Source organism: Accipiter gentilis, chromosome 11 (genome assembly GCF_929443795.1).
Source record: "Accipiter gentilis chromosome 11, bAccGen1.1, whole genome shotgun sequence".
Lineage (NCBI taxonomy): Eukaryota > Metazoa > Chordata > Aves > Accipitriformes > Accipitridae > Astur > Astur gentilis.
The window spans coordinates 17930796-17948536 of record NC_064890.1 but is presented as its reverse complement, the minus strand read 5'-3'; the positions used below and the strand labels follow the sequence as shown (position 1 = coordinate 17948536).

The window sequence follows — 17741 nt, the reverse complement described above, 5'->3', positions numbered from 1 at the left end:
GCTTTGGATGGTTTTGGTTGGGCTTTGTAGGAGGTTTTTTTTGTTGGTTGGGTTTTTTAACATGAAGGGAGATTCAATACCTTTGAAGTTTTGCCAGTCCTAAAATTTCTGGTTCTAATTTCATTTTCTGTTGGTAGAAGGTCTTACCTGGTTTTGGTACTCACTTAAGATCAGCTGAGAACAGCATTACCCAGAATTAAACAGCACTTTTTAAAAACAGGGATGATAACCTCAGCTCAGCTTTTTCATCTTATTTTCTGCCAGGATCTTATTATGCAGTATTAACAATGATATGTGTTAGTCTCAACTATAAAATGGAAAGTGTAAAACCTTCACATCTTGGTAAAATGCTCTGCAAATTATACTTGAATTGCTCTGTATATTTGCAAAACATTTTTGGGTTTGAAGCCTATTTATTGAACTTATATTTTATTGATTCTTAATGTGCCCAAGTAAGAAGTATGATTGTATTTATGCAACAGCAGCGTGCCTCTGGTTCCCCGAGGTCCTACCCAAAATATTCAAAAGACTATGCCTTTTTCTCTCCGTATACAATTCAACTAACTCTTCGACAGCAGCATTTACTAAAAATGGCAAGTTGAATTTGTCAAATAACTCAACTGAAGCCAAAACCGTACTACTATTCTGGTTCACTTAAAGCCATTCAAAGACCTGGAGGATTATCAAGGAACTACTTTATGGATAAGTGAACAAAAATCAGTCCTTATCCTTGCATCTTTCCCAAAGGCTTATTAGACAATTATATTCTTCATACACATTGTATTTTATGTATATACTTTTCATCTCATTCTTTTTTTGTAGAATACGTGAAATAGAATTCTATTTCAGTTATGACAATGTGATTTTCAGATGCAATCAGAACTACTTAACCATTCCAGCTTCTCACTTAAATGTAATTACAAAACCATGTAATGCCAAAACCATAATTTTAAAAGTTTAGCAAAAGTTATTTAAATAAACTTATTGACACAATGACTACATTTGTTAGACACTGTCAAGAGTCCTCTGTCTCTAAACAGTTTTTTTTCCTCATTGTGTATGATTATCTCTTAAAAAGTTGCAGATAAAAAGTTTCCTACAACTTGATTTTGATTAAGCTAGTGATTTATGAATTCTAGGACAATATTAGATTTTCATAAATTTGGATTGCGTTGTTTGCACACTAATAACGTTAATTAGGTTGTGTTTTTCTGAACACTACAGATTTGCTAAAGCATTTTGCCCTGTATGTTCTGTAGTTGAACGTAACAAAACTGTGGTTCCTCTGTATCTTGGAAAAAACTTTATCAGTTTGAGGGTTTTTTTTAAAAAAAACCTATCATCACCCTGTGTAATATCCTGATAATATGGAGAAACATAAAATACATATGGGTGCCATCAATTGTAACTATACATCCACAGTTCTGTTTTAAAAAAACCCAACCAACAATAAAACATTTAACCTGCATTAGAACCAGCACTGTAAAATTCTGATCTCTAACAATTGGATGACAGTAATTTACCTGCAATGTCCATTACATTGTTGTAAAATAACTACTGTAGAATTTCATCTTACTTTTTGTAAGTCTTTTATTGAGAAGTATAATTCAGCATAGATTACAGTTAGATATAGTGACCAAGACAGAAACTTATAGAGTTTCTCACTATAAATACTGATAAAGTAACGGGATAAATCACGTTCTATGATTGCCATAGGTGCAGTGAGTGACACTTGCATCATTTCTGCTTTGTAGTTTACTCCAACAACAGCACAATATGCTACAAAATCCAGCATCAGTTAACCACACCAACATTTCGTCCTTTCTAGATTTTCAGAATTCCAGACTTGGAAAAAAACACCCAAATCCACGTACTACTCTTCACCTGAGTAAAATGTTGTTATCCATCATTAAATATCTTATGCATGAATGCTTTAGGAGCTCATCAGAATATATGGACCTGAAAACTAGATTTTCTATAACACTGTTCATAAAGAAACCTTCTTTAAAACAACAATTACACTACATTCAGTCCAGGCCAGTCTCATTCACTCTGGAAGTTGCATTTACTATTCATTTTTGTTGCCACATCTGGGCCTATTTATTGGGTGTCAGTTCATTCTGCAAGGACAACCTTCAACAAAAACAATCAAGTAAGGGACACAAAACCATATTAAATATCTTCCTGCAATTAAAACAACAACATTAATGAAAACAATAGAGGAAAAAAAGCACTTGATCGAGCACAAATCTCACCAAGCAATTTCCATTTAAAAATTGAGAATTAATTCCTGAGGCAAACAGGAAAAGCTGAGCAATGACACTGTAAGGTTAATGGGATCGATCTAATCATATTTGAAATAAGCAATTTTCAGGGAATATAATGAAACAAAGATTTTGGTAAACTGCAGAACTTTGCAGATATGTAACACTAGGAAATCAGCTTTACGAGATTAAAGTGTTAGGATCCTACAGTTTTTATGGTACCCAGAGTTTGAGAAAGAAATTATAACTATGCCATTATTACTGGCCATGATCTTAAAGTTCTACATTCAGGTAACTCTCCATGTCCTCTGGTTTTTGTAATCCTTTATACTTCCTTCTTCAAGAAATGCTGATTCTGAGAAGACTATTATGGTAGATAGTCAGGGATCAAGTGATATGTTGGTAATACCCTTTTTTAGGTTCTTCTGCTAATTAGTCACTATACAAAATAGGTAGCAACGAAAAACTTTAAAATAAATCAATAAAATACATGAAATCAACTATTGGCAAGAGTATACAGAAAGCATAGTATGATTTTACAGAATAATTGTAAGTAAAATAAAAATGCACTCTAGGGTTAACTCAGTTACAGTAAAGGGATAAAAGTCATTGCTAAAGAAGAGTTAAAACTGACTTGTTCAGAAGTAGAAACTAGGCATCTTATTGTTTGTACATTTGAAAATCATCTTCCTATTGCTACCACCAAAACCATACTGTATTCAAAGCTATAATACTAAATTCCTTAAGCTCAAATAATAATAATAATAATAATAATAATAAAAAAATAGAGCTGCACACAAAGGGGAAGGGCTCAGGACTGTCAGTCAAGTAACTCTGCCCCAAAGAATGAAAGCATGCTAAAGAAACATGTTATCTTTTCTTTCCCATGAGAACGTTCGGAATTTAAAGGTATCTTTCAAGCAATACCAATTGTATAAACACTATGCTCCACAGTTTTTCTCCACACAACAGCAAGTTCTACAAGTGGAATTACGTTCAATATCTCTTTCCCTCTATTCAGCAGTCTCCACTGGATTTGCTCCTGGATGCTTAAAAGCTTCCCTCCCTTCTCCTTACTGACGATGACTCTGGTAACAGCCAGTCCAGGAAATGGTATTTGGGCTTGCAAAGAGACTGTCAAACCTTCAGGGAAGTCTTCAAAGAATATTCAATATTCAGACCAGTAAATGTAGGCATTTAACAGATTAATTCTAATTTCTGCCAATGCCGTGTTCCTTTGCAATTAATACAGTGCAACAAATATTTGCAGACGGTAGGGTGAGATCAGAAGTGACTGATCCACACTTATGTCTTTCCACTGACTACAAATGTAATTTAAAGTGACTTTATTTCTAATTTACACCTGGCTCACAGGATTGGCTTTATTTCATTAAACCCTAAGCCTAACTACATAATGTACCCCATTTTCAATCTAACTGGTCTCTGTAACATGAATCATATCGACATGTAATAGTTGTACTGAACTATGCACCTGGTTAACATCTTTCTTTTGTTACTTAAAAGATTAATATTTGAAGAATAAGGAAGACCACTAATAGCTAACGTCACACAATTGATTTAGTAAATACAAATGACTGCTAATTTTGTCATATAATTGCTTTGTTCTTTCTGAAGAACACAGAAAAACATTAGTGACAACTTGGTCCCACTAATATATGGTATCACGACCTCAGCTGACACACTAAAACTGTTGTCAAAGAGTTTGTTCTGCATGAAAGAAGGGGTAGAAGTTAATGAATTACTGTATATTGCACATGAAATTCAAGCACAGAACTGCACTTTCAGTGCTCACATTCAAACTTTTAATTTGACGTGTCATCTAAAATTGCAACATATTCCCTATCGCAAAAGCAAACTATTCAAATAGTAACTTAGTTTGGAACTAACTGAAGAAAAACACTGTCTAAATGTAATTTTTCAAAAAGCATGAACATTTGCATGGAAGAAAAAACAGAGTATTCAAGATTATAAATTACTATATCCCTTCTTGAAGATTTTTTTTAATAGTAAACCAATGTGAAAGTATTACACATTTACACTTGTGTGTTTGGAGTCAAAATACATCTCAAAATTGTTCTGATGAGTGACATAAGATTTCTTAAGACCCTTGCTCTTCAAGCATACTCCCCACCAACTTGTAAGAAAAAGTAGCTGGCAATCACTGGAAAACAATTCTCTGTATTATTCCTATGTCTTACACATTTCCTCTGGAAACAGCCTCTGCAGCTTTTACAGTGATGTACCTTGTTCCCTTTTAGATGTTCTCAACTAATGTGCTGGGGAAAAGGCACTTGTTACTATGTCCCAGTACCTTGATTTTCAAATTTATCAAACTCCTGAGTAATAAATGACTTGGTAAAAGCCATGTGCCTTGAAATTACACTTAAAACAGGTTAGGGTAAAAATGAAAATAAAGTTACTAAATCTCAACACTCAAAGAGTACAGATACAAATATTTATAAAAGATGAAAAAAATTAGGAAAATTTATTTATTCTACTTAGATCAATATCAAAAGCTGAAGACCCTTGTCCTGTTTCTTATCACCAAGTTTTCACCTTTCTATTTTTCATGCTGCATTCCCAAAAGAAGTCCTACCGACATAGTATGCTGACCCTGTAGAGCTAGTCTCCTTCAGCAGGTATTTTCAAAATTTCTGTTTTGGCAATCCTATTTCAATATAAATGATTTCTTAAAAAAACTATATTCTCTAGAGTAGAGGATGGGTCTGTTAAAAACTAGACAGATCTCCCAAGTTAAGTCGCAGCTGCAGTAATTAGGTATATACCTCTTTTCATAAGCAGCTAAATCTACTACCTGACTTCTGGTTTCACTCAGTTGCTTTGGAGCGAGCAAGGCTTACATTTTCATTGACTCCTGTGATTTATCTGATAACATTAGACTAGTTCATAGCACAGAGTAACTTCAGAATATCAGCAGAAAATATATGTATTCAAGCTACTTGCAGTTCAGTATTCTTGTGCTGTAACTTGCAATTTTACTATGTACAACTGTTCCAGATATTTTGAGGAATAACTATGACTTCTGGGAGAGGGAGCTAGACGGGAAGAGGGCAACAGAAACAGATGTGCATATTTCAAACTCAGATACAGAACCAAAAACTTACCTGTATTACTGGAGGTCAGTTAAATATTATTTTTAAAAATAAGTCAGATGTGAGTAATGTATTATTACTATGAACTCTTGGCCTACAAACTCAAACGAAAGAAAAAAAGATGAATTTAGGTATACAAATATGCACATTTCTAGCTGAATGAAATGTAAATAAAAAATTGGGTTTTTTTTTATTATTTCAATTCTCAGTTTTACACATTTAAAGTCAAGCTTTTGAGGAAAAACAATGTATAAAATAGGAAAAATAGACCTACAATCTCATCAGAAGAAAAAGGATCGCAGAAAGCCACACTGAAGCTTCAGAGCTAAGACAGGGTAGCGTTAGGAGTTTTATTTCCTTTTTCATGCTTCTTAAGCCATTTTTAGTTTACTGTATAAACTGGTCAGAATCTTTCAGTAACCGTCTAGACAGAGGGCAACTCCTCCTCCTGCTACAAGGCAAGCACCACTAGTTTCTCAAAGTGAAAAGAAGGATGAGGTACAGAGCACCTGTTATATTGTAGTTTAATACTAAAATTTTGCAATAATAATTTCTGTGGGACACAACTTGTATTTCTAAGACTGTATGACAAAATATCTCTGTGTTTAATTTACAATATACTCACATGTGGAGATCAAGTCAAGATATTCATGATAATCAAAAGATGCAGAAGCTTTTGACTGAGTAGGCTTGTTAACAGAGCAGTCAAATTGAGACTGTAATAGCTGAAGTTGGGACCAATGGACACCTGCTGTTTCTTCCCCTATAAGACTGTATTTAGATACAACTTGTACCAGTCACTCATTCTCTGTTGATTAAGCTCTTTGCATGCAAAAATAATATCAGTAATTTTATTACTGTAAGTTGGCTCTCCTGAATAGAAATGATTCAACAGTGCTAACTCCTAGTCATCTACTACAGGTACTCAGAGATTAAGGAGCAACCTCTTTAGATTGCTAGCTATGATGTTCAAAGACTAAAACAGCAGAGCTTCCAGTTTCTTGCAACACATGACAATATATTGACTGTCTTCCAGAAGTGCTCATAGCAGGGAATAAAATCACAGTAATTTTAGTAGTCAGGTTCTTTAAAGTTAGAAGGATTTCCATGTTCATAGTCCTTAACTCTTTACAGGTTTTGGTACATTCACAGAAAAGACCCTGTTAACTTCCATACGTGGAAGAGTGAGGGCGCAGGATCCAGAACCACAAAACTATCTACCATGGAGCTTAGAGAGAAGAGAGGTAAACCCTCCTCTGTTCAGAAAACTAATCTGTTCAGAAACATTACTTTTTCTTGCTGTTGTTGTTAATTGAGAAACATTTATTTTTACTGCAGTAGCAATGGGAACTAAATGTCTAGCACAGTACATACCAAGAAGCTAAATTAAAAATATATTTATTAGTTACGCCTCATATCATATGAAGTGAGAACTCCTGTACTTTAATGCAGAAAAAGTAACTATTTAAAAACTCACATCATAAACTAGGAGCAAGATCACAAAAGATTAAGGAAACCTGTATTACCATAGCTGACTATAAATAGATGGTATAAAATCACATTTCTGATATACGACATGTTTCTGTAGTAGATAATCACTAGGAAAGATATCAATATTAAACTTTTTAAACTAAACTGCAGAGAGCAGTGTGAATTGAATTTGTCTTCCAAGCATCTTGTTATTCAGTCGCCTCTGTAACCACCTACTAATCCCATTTTTAGGGTGCAAAGTTACATTATTTCACTTGTGTAGCTGTAGCAAATACATACTCTGACAGGTGTACAGAATCAGGTTTGTCTTTCTTTAAAACCTTCTCTTTCAAGTGATTTTAGCTCACACACAACAATCTACTTCAATAGAAAAGTTACTTCCTGTGAAAAGTGAAATAAAAAATATACCCGTAATAAATATAACAGTCCAAATGTTGATAAATGCAAGCTACAGACTCCTTTGTTATTACATACAAAGTCTGTAATACTGTAATGAAGAAAACTGGAAGACAAGTACAAGAATGAAATGAGGAGACAATATGCTCATCACCTATATCTTCCTAGAAAACATTTCTAGGGAAAAAACCCAAGCATTTTCAACAGCTCTGGTTTAAAACTGTTCTTATTATTTCAGACTTTCATGTTTAATATTAATATCACTTAATATAGGTATGAAATCCTCTGCAAGAAAGATAATCTGTTTTTTTATCTTTTCTTTAAAACTTGACATTAGGCCTGATGTAACACAAGCCAGTAACCTTTAGATGCCAAGGGTTCACTCATAAAAACAGAGCACTATTCCTCTATTTCAGGGAATTACATAAAGCTTTAGGAACTTTGGAATCTAATACACAGAAAACAGACCACAGGTAGAAACAATTGCCTTCAAACCCCAAAAATGCTTACAAATGTGAAGAACAAGACTAAAAGGACAAGCTCATGTGCTAAATGAGACTTGAAAAATCAGTACTGTATTCTTACCATAAATCAGAAGATATTGACCTGGGCCTCCTCTACTTTTATGTGAAAGAAGGGGGCAAAGTATTCAAGTGAGCTGAGATTTAGGATGAGGGGTAAGTAGTAGTGAACCTTCTAACCCTGCACTGATTCTAACTAAAAGATTATTAAAGAGGGAAGGAAAGGCAAAACAAACCAAAGGTATTGACAGTGCTCACTCCACCACTAAGCTAAAGATGCACTTCAAAGTCACCCTGTATCTGACTTTCATTCAAATGCAGGCACTGTGAAATGTCTCCCTATCCTCTGGAACAGGCATCCATCTTAAAACTAACACAGCCAAAACCTAAGATTTAGTCTAAGAATAAACCTGACAACAACTTCATACGGCATAAACATTTACTTCAGTAATAACAATAACTTTAACTTCCTTAAAATTTTATTGATGATATGATGTAAGAAGGTGGTGCTTCACATTATCATTTGAACTAACGTTAGCTTCTAATACTTCACCCTAATTAAACATCTGAAAAAAAAAAGCAACAGTATTTATCTACATTTTAATAGGACAGACAATTGTGCATGCATTCATTTTGGTTATGACATCAATAAGGCTTACTCCCTAGTATTTATATGAAATAGTGATTAAAGAATCATTATTTTGAAGATTATATAAATCAGAATAAAGCTCAGTCACTACCTTGAAGATTTTATGGCTCAAGCATAAAACAAGAGACAAAAAATTCACAGAAAAGGAAAAAACAGCAACACAAAACTAGTCAATGTGACTGTACATGCTATTAACAGACTGGAGCCTACCTGTCAAATCTATTCTGGGCATTGCAGAAAAACAGAACTTACATAAGGATTTAGAAGGAAGTAACTGAATATCTGCATTAGAAGCTCCATTTAAGTAAGACAGTCAACTTGGGAGATAGCACAGATACTTTCTTGTGAGCTCAAGTGCGTGATGAGGCTGTCATCACTGGCTGATAAACTGGCAGTCAGCATCTCGACACTGAATATGAGATGACATGTAAGGTGTCGGTATTAGTCCATTAAAGGCCTTGAAAGAGAAAGTGTCTAAGTTTTCCTTGGTGCTATAAAGGAAAGGGAGCTAAAAGAGATACAAAGTAAGAAAAAATGATGGACTGAAAAATGATCTCTACAGCTTCCTTGCAGTCTGGGTGAATATAAATGAAGCAAAAATGCATTTCTGAAAGCTGAAGAAAAGGACATTGCAGTAATAAAGATGTGAGCTGATAACAGCATGGGTGAAAATGTCTGTTAGACAGAAAAGCCTGTATCTTAGAACCAAGAAGAAAAAAATCTGCAAGACAGATTCCTTACCACAACATATTGAATATATTTTTATAGCTCAGCTATGTCAACAATATGATAACTTACTTAGACTGAAAATTTGGACTAAATCTCTAATATCCAACAGTTAAACCAGTACAGTCCAACATTACTATCAGCTTATATTCAGTTTGACAGCTGAATCTAGTCCCTGAAGTCCTGTTTCCTTACAAATCTTTCAGATATCCTGTATATAACACCATTAAACTCAACAGCCATTATTTTCTATTAATATTTTAATTCTAAATATGCTCAAAATCATGCTGGAATGTTTTGTCACTTAACAGCATCAACCCATTCACATCTCAAGAATTCAGGAGAATTTTGGAATTATGGCTGTAGTTAGGAAAATGAACAAAAATAAGTCAATGTCTAAGACATGCTGATGAATAGAAAGGTCTTCATTACTTGCATTTTTACTCAGATAGTAGAAATTAAATGAATTTCATATTTTGCATTCACACTGCAAGTCATACTTTATTACATTAAAAAAATTTGTATTTTTATCTATATTCAACTTAGTGCTTTTTTTTCTTTTTCTTAATCTGACACTAGTATGGAACCAGTGAATTAACACAGAACATTTATACCATCAACAGAAATATCAGAAGCCAAGAATGACCCGTTCGATCCTATAAAACATCACATCGGTTACAAAGGAAAACCTGAGCCAGAATTAAAAGTTTTTACATTTACTGTCTGCCCATTGTGTTCTCTGTTCCCCAACATCTGAACTAAAAACTGCTAATCTGAAGTATGGCTAGAGCTACAGAACTACCCAAACTAGCTTTTTGTACCTGGGTTTGTGGAGCATCCTATGTAGGTATACCAGACCCTCTCTCTCTAGAAGTGAGAACCACAAGAGAATAACAATCTCTAACCACAACTAAAACACTACCGTTCTTTTCAGTAATATTAATTTTTGTATTATACAGGGGCATGAAATATTTAAAATGTCTACCTGAAAACATATGGGTATAGTTTCACTGCTATCAAAAAGTGACCATGGGAAATTTGAAAATTGCATGTAATTTTTTTTTTTTGCCCTCATTATATAGCATTGCATCGTATAGTTCATTGCATGAAATAACCAATTTCAAAATGGGATCAAAGCTTACTAGAAAGGTTACTGATACCTTTTATTAAGCAGAACAAAATGTAAGCAACTATAAACTACTAGCAAAACAAAAACATTTGACATTTGCCCCCCTCCCCAGCTTCCTAAAATCAAATGTTTTCTCTTGGGAGACTGCAGTTTGAAACAGTTCTCCTTTGTTCTCCCTTGTACTGAATTTTACAGTAGTGAGATGGGAACAATTTCTAAGGACATGGAATGGACAAGTGGCATGGAATAATCTGTGGAAAATCGAGAGGTCCCAGATTTCATAAGGCAGAAACATGGGAGAATTTCTACAAATAACGTTGTAAAATGCTCTAGATTTACATATAAAGCATCACCTTTCTCCTGACTTATCTATTGCTAAAACTTATGCTAACCTGCAGATCTCATGTTTCAAAGGAGATCCACATTGACATCTTATACTTGATGAAATAGATGGCAGTAAGAACAATAACTTGTTAAAACAGATTAAAATGAAGACAACTTCCACCATGACTTGATTATCATCTTACAGTGAGAAAATTATTTTATGTTCTTTCAAACACGAAAAATATGGGATTAGCATCAACACAGTTTTATATGTTTGCATTACAAGTTTATATATACCTGTTCATTTATATACATGTATACCTATAATATATACACATGATTATTTGAAGATTTGGAGGCCTGAGTTGGAACATTTATTTCTTCCTCTATTTCCCTCATCAAAACTTATTGCTGTTGACACCATAATATTTAATTCTACAGGCGTAAACCAAATACCAAGTAGTTTTCAGGTTGTATCACTCTGTAGTATTAGTCCAGCCAGCCTAACTCCTTTCATTGCAAAATTTCTTTCTCTGCTACACAGCAATACACACCAAAAAAAACCCCCAACAAAACCAAACACCCCCCCCCCCCCCCAAAACCAAGAAACATACACACACCTGCTGTCTGTAATAAGGAACTATTATCCTGAAGGGCTGAACATTTGGTATATAGGTCTATTAATTAATCTGTTCATATGAGGAAGAATAAACTTCATACTTCTACTGATTGCGTAGGTTGCAGCAAGACATACTCAAGAGAATGGAATTAAATACCTTGAGCAAAGATTATTTTCAGTCATCGTCCTGTCTGTAACACTACTGATAATATACTTCATCAAATAACAAAAAACTATTGCATAACCAAGTCCTTTAAAACTGGTCTTTGATTCGAAATCTGCTCAGTGCCTCATCTGACATATCACCAGACCTGATGTTCTGGGGAAATTATTCTGCCTTAAAATTCCCATAAGGTTTTTAATTCTATTGAAAGAGGTCAAACAGACATGTGAAAGAGCAGCATCAGTCTTCACAGCTAGTACTAAAGAACCAGGCTGTCTGACTGACAATTAGCAGAGACTTCCCTCATCTCTGTCACATGCAGAAAAACAAATACAACACACACTACGTGCAAGAGGAATGACTGGATGCATGTTTTGATGATTCTTGATACAGTTTACAGAGCAAAAATATTAAGTGCAAAAAGTACTATAGCTACGACTTCTCAATACTGTGAATTCAATGCAACTGGAGTACTCCAACAACACATACTGAACTTCCCAATTTTCCAATGCAGTTTAAATGCCTATTACTTCAGCTACTACTTTGAAGATTAGGCAATGGTCTGCAGCTATTATTAACAAAGCAGAAGAATAATGGATTTTATTCTTGCCTGTGGGAGATAAGCATCATTTGGAGAATTGATAACACTTTAGTCATTTTACAAGGTCATGTTACACAATAAAGAAGGCCAAGCCTTTTAGTGATAACATACGATAGTGATAAAACTAGCACTAGTCTACAGATCCTCAAAATTACTAATTGCATTTCTATGTTGTAAGCAAGCTAAAGCAGTCTGATAAATGTGTTCCAGTGTATTCTTGATTTATATACTTTATAGTCCTGTTTACATAGCCTATAAAGAAATTAAACCATAAAGAAATACCTTAATTATTAAATAAGTAAACAAATCTGAACATATGTAAGGAGAACAAAACAAATCTTCATAGTACTATACCTTGGGATTATTATTTAAACATAGTTGTAATAGATTCGGTAGAGAGGAAAATTATGAACTTTGGTGCAGGAAGTCAACAGGAGAAATTTAACAGGAAGGATTAACAGTGAACAATTGCAGTTGAGAGGCATGGCTGCCGACATTAAAGTTGTTTTTGACAAAATACCATAAATTGAGAAAATCTGACAGTGTTAGCAGGTAGTATAAATTAAAGTTGTTATGTTGTGCCCTTAGGCATTTATGTATTGCAAAGACAGGCAATGACAGTTAAAGTGCTCTGAATAAATCATTTTATGAAGAAAGATAAAATAGACTGAAGTGATACACAAATTTACACAATGGTTCATTTGTACAGGGCAACAGAGTTCAGTCAGATGGAAAGAAAATAAGCTGATAACGGGCCATTTCCCCAGGGCAGGCAATGGTGGGGGCTTTGCAGCATGGTTTGTTGTTTGTTTACAGTCAGCCTGCAAACAGAACTTTAATGCCTTTCAGGCATTGCACGGGTATCATAGGGTAAAATTAAATATAAAATATTTCTATGAAAGTGAACTCTCACCGTTCACAAACATAACTGAACTTCTACAGGGGTATGCAAATTATTTGTCTATTACCATACACAACTCCCACTCCAAACAACTCCCTGATATGCTCTTTGCTGGAAAAATGTAAGGTTTTGAAATGCAGGGACCTGAAGTAAATGCTCTTATGGTCCTTTTATTTCCTGCTGAAAAACAGCCTCCTTATTTTAAAAGACTGCTTGCCTACCTTTTTTGAAAGAATGAACACCACCTTGTGAAGAGTGTGCTGTTATATTATACAGATGAGAAATTATAAATAAATAACTCCAGTGTTGCATTTAAGATTAAAAAAAAAAAATCCAGTTACCTTTTCAGAAAATCTCTGTGAGAAACCAAGGCTCTACTTGTAACAGCATCTCCAGAAATCATCTTCTCAAAGTCTGTCTCAGTTAAAACACCATTTTTTTTCCCAGAGTGGACAAAGAAAATACATCTCCCACTGCTTATAGTCCATCACTTCAGATCTAACAGTTTTGGAGCAACTATAACAAACAGTCAGACACCGCCAGTCTTGCTGCAACTGCTACTATTTTGTCATAAATTCATCCCCAAGTAACACTAGGAGGCTAAATTTAATAAATACTACCCTGTGCTTGAAAAATATCCCCTTCACTTACTTGAAAATCTTTCTCTTCCAGGATCTCTTTCCTCCACCTGACAAGGAAGGCAGCACAGACGTACAAGTGGAAGTGAGAAAAACCCTCTGGTTCAGACTAGAAAAAATAAAAATATATCATCCTTTCAATACACAGAAAATACTTTTGATCACCATATACCCCAAGTGTATTTTTATGGCATTCACTACTAACTACAAGTGTAATTTAAATCCCTCTCTTCATATTGCAAACATGTTTGCATTCCATCTGTACCAAACCTCTTCATAGCTATTATCTGTAACAGGAATTAAGGTGAGGTATGAATCCATTTCTCATATTTAAATTAATTTTTTACAGATATGTTTTCCATTTCTGAAGTTATCCATTGGTTTTTATCTGACATGAAATACTGTACTGTCTGGCTCAACATTGTGGTGTGAACATGTACTTCACCTCCATTATTAACAGTAAACTTTACAACTATTAGTAGCTTTTTCATTATAATTTCTGCTATAGGAAATTATTAAGCATTTTAACTGCGTAACTTGGTCTCTATTTGACTGAATTAGAGGTTTTTACTACAGGAAGAAAATCCACTCATAACACAAAATATTTACAACTCAGATTTGTATTTAGATCTGCAGCATTCTGTTCTACTTCAAGGCAGCAGATTCAGTTACTTTATAAAACTCCCCCTAGAAATTAAGATTTTATAAGTATATCTAAGAGTTCAGAAAAATTTGGGATCCTACTTTTAAAAGACTTCACTAAGTTTTCTTGTATTACCAAATTAATCTTAGATTTTATTTTCTATACCACTGAGAACTGAAAAAATAATTATGATATTTAATTATCAATGTGATGACTGTGAACTAATGCTACGTAATTCTCATTAAAATAACATTTAAAAATAGTAATTGTAAGATTAAGCTACATAATCTGACAAATGTAGGGACACTTAAATGCTGATATCTAAATAATTTATAAGATCTAATTGTAGCGCTTTAAAAGTATAGCAATTTTTTTTCGTTTTCTCTACTGGTCATTTCAAAACTGCAGTTTGCTCTTTAGAAAAATACAGTGTTCTGCTCAAGCAACATGAATTAAAACAACTTCTTATGTAATACATAATGTGATAAAATATCTATTTTATTGCTGTTTAACCCAGAAGAGCACAGTATTTAAAACATTCCCCGTAACACTTGTAGCTGTGCAATAAAGCAACCTCACTGCTATCACAAGTCGAAAAGAAAAAAATACTCTCCTCCTCCTACTTTTCCTTCTTGTCTACCCTTGACTGATAGAAGTGGACAGTGTACTACAAGGGGTTGGTACAAACACCATGTTAGCAGCTACAGAAACAACAGATCATCCTGTCCACCAAATCAGTAAGAGGCAAGAAAAGAGATAATACCAATTATTTGCAGGGAAGTTTTAAGTTATTTAGTTGGAACTGAAAATAGGGATTAGTTAATTTTGAAAGCAGAAAAGAAAGACTCTGATTATAAAATCATGTGATATTTTTCCTACTCCAGGAAAACACTCTACTTGAATAACATTACTTGAATAAGACTGTAAAATACCAGGACAGACAAAGCATATGGTAATTTTAAATAGACTTCTCACCAGAGTTTGTATTAATCAGAAAAACCAAAGTGAAGTCCAATTTACAATATTAGAGTTTTACAGAATCATGCACTTACTACCATCCTCCTGAAAAATCCACATCTTTTACTTCAGTATTGGTATTTCTCTTGGGATGGAAAGTTAACATATATAAAAGCATAAAATGGTATCTCAAGAATAAATACTTGTAAGAAAAGTGCTGCTACCACTTATTATATCAGATACTATTGTGGCAATAATCAAAATAATCAAGCAAAACCCTAAAAAATGCAGAAAGCCAATTCTAAGAAAAAAGAACCCTTTTCCTATTTCAATGTGTAAATAAATTTACAGAACATGCAGTATTTTCTTAAATTCAGCCTTTGGTAATCTTTTATAACATTTCCATTTCTAAAATGAGAAAAAATATCTTTAAATTTTTAAAATTAAGTATAGAAAGAGTACTTGTGGTCTATTTTTTTCTCAGCACGGAACTGCAACTGATTTCTCTCTTTTAACATGAATTTTAAAAATGTCCTTTCAAGTAGTAGCCTTTAATCATACATGGAAGGTTTCTATTATTCTGGAATATACAACATAATCTTATAAAAGTGACAACTTTTCTTCCAATTTGGATGGCAAACAGGGTAGCAATGCCCAATGAAAATAGACTGTGTTTAAGACTTAAGTCAACAGTCTGTACAAGAAAACATCAACACATTTCCCAGAAGCCCACTCTGAAATATGTGCTGTCACTAGTGAAGATTTTCTGGCATTGTAAGAACCAGGTCAGTTCACCATTACCCTGGTGAACTATGAACTGTGTTTAGAACTACTTCAAAGAACGGGTAACTGAAGAGCATGGCACCAGCCTGAGCATTTGCAATCAAACAGGAAAGCAGGGAAGACAAGAAATGATGGTTACAGGATGGGGGCAAATAAATCTGGATTGAGATTGTTGAACAGATAAAAGCACAGAAATACTGCTCAGGGTAGATTAAGAAAGCGGAAGACTATTTTTGCAGATGAAGAAGTAGGAAGACTGAATATTCTGTAGTCAGGAAAATTTCATTTAAAATAATAATTATTAATCAGGATATTTTATGTATTGGATTATTTATTATCCTACCTGAATATAATAAAGGTTTAAATTTCTTTAATTACATGACATAAGCAAGAAACAGGGAACTGAAAAGAACTTGGTTTGTTATTAATAATATATACTAAACCTCTTTTCTCCTCACTCCTCCAACATTATGTAACTTTTTGAAAAGCATAGAGGAGAAGGAGGCAGGATTAAATAAATCTGTCTGAAAGTAGCATTTTAACTTTCAAAGTAAATTTGCAGTAGCTGTTGGCAAAATTGTTTATTTTGCTCTCTCTTACATTGACTCGCAAAACAATATTACATAGCTAGTCAAATTAGATCATCAGAGTATTCTTTTTTCTGATAATAACCTAAGATTCTGATTTTAAGCCCAAGAATTCATTCTATTATCACATAATAGAGAAAATTCTTCCATTGCCAGAAAGTCAAGATAAGTGGCTTAAAAAAATTAAAATCAAAAAACCCCAGAACTGCAATATTGGAAATTGAAAATGTTTTTGAGGAATTGCAGAAAAAATATCTGGAAGTATATAAGAACCTGTACTTTTTCTTGAGATTTTTCTGTTCAACCTTTTTTTTTCCCCAATACAATTTTCTTCAGCTCTTTTAAATTAAACCAAATAGGTTTAAATATGCAATTCATTAGAGAAAAAACGCATATCCCCCTATAGATTTAAAAATGCATCATGCTTCAGAGATAAGTCTAGGCTACAAAGTATTTCCAATGGATAGTTTTAGACAGACTTAGAAATTGAGTAAAACAGCTAATGCATAATTGCCTTTTCTAACACCTGCTACCTATTATACTTTTCCATTTGTAGCTTTTGAAGTTACAAACAGTTTGATCTCTAAATGTACAGAAATGCAGACTACGAGCTAAAAGCTATTTAAAATCAAATATAAACAATGACCTTGATTTAAATATTTTAGCAAAAGATCTCAAGACAGATGTACAACCTTCCAGAAGACTTATTCTGAACATATTACAGACGACTCAGAGCACATTATCTAAGAACCATCTGTCATTATCAATAAAAATCATTTAGATTGTTAACATCACAAATATCTCATTGCCCTGCAAATGCTGGATCTCCTCTGCAGCTGAAATGAAAGGCATTCTTTATACTGCACTCCCTAAACTTCTTGAATTAGACAGTCACTGAAAGAATGCAAATTTTGTTGTATGACTAGACTGATTATTGTCTAGTCAACGATTAGTCTAACTTGCCTCCCATACCTTGGATACTTCAGCATTTAGGGAGGGTAATATCTCGTGGTATTATATTTGTTGATAGAGTAAATATATAATTATTTTTTAAGTACTCAGAATGATTAAAACTATGAAATTGTGCCACCACATTTCACACACAAAAAATGGCTCAGACACAAGGACTTCCAAACACTTTATGGTTACAGATGAATAAAGCAACTTTAAGCAACTCCATTTTTACTACATTACAAAGAACAGATAGTTTAGCTG

The 17741-nt window shown here is 33.7% G+C and overlaps 1 protein-coding gene across 2 annotated transcripts in view; it reads right to left on the bottom strand.

The window, feature by feature from the left end:
* Positions 1 to 17741, bottom strand: part of TBC1D22A (TBC1 domain family member 22A) — a 189686-nt gene that overhangs the window by 23380 nt on the left and 148565 nt on the right. For both annotated transcript variants that reach the window (XM_049813947.1, XM_049813948.1), the window contains exon 12: positions 13570 to 13665. In XM_049813947.1, coding sequence (XP_049669904.1) covers positions 13570 to 13665 — 96 coding nt within the window. The remainder of the gene's footprint in view (positions 1 to 13569; positions 13666 to 17741) is intronic.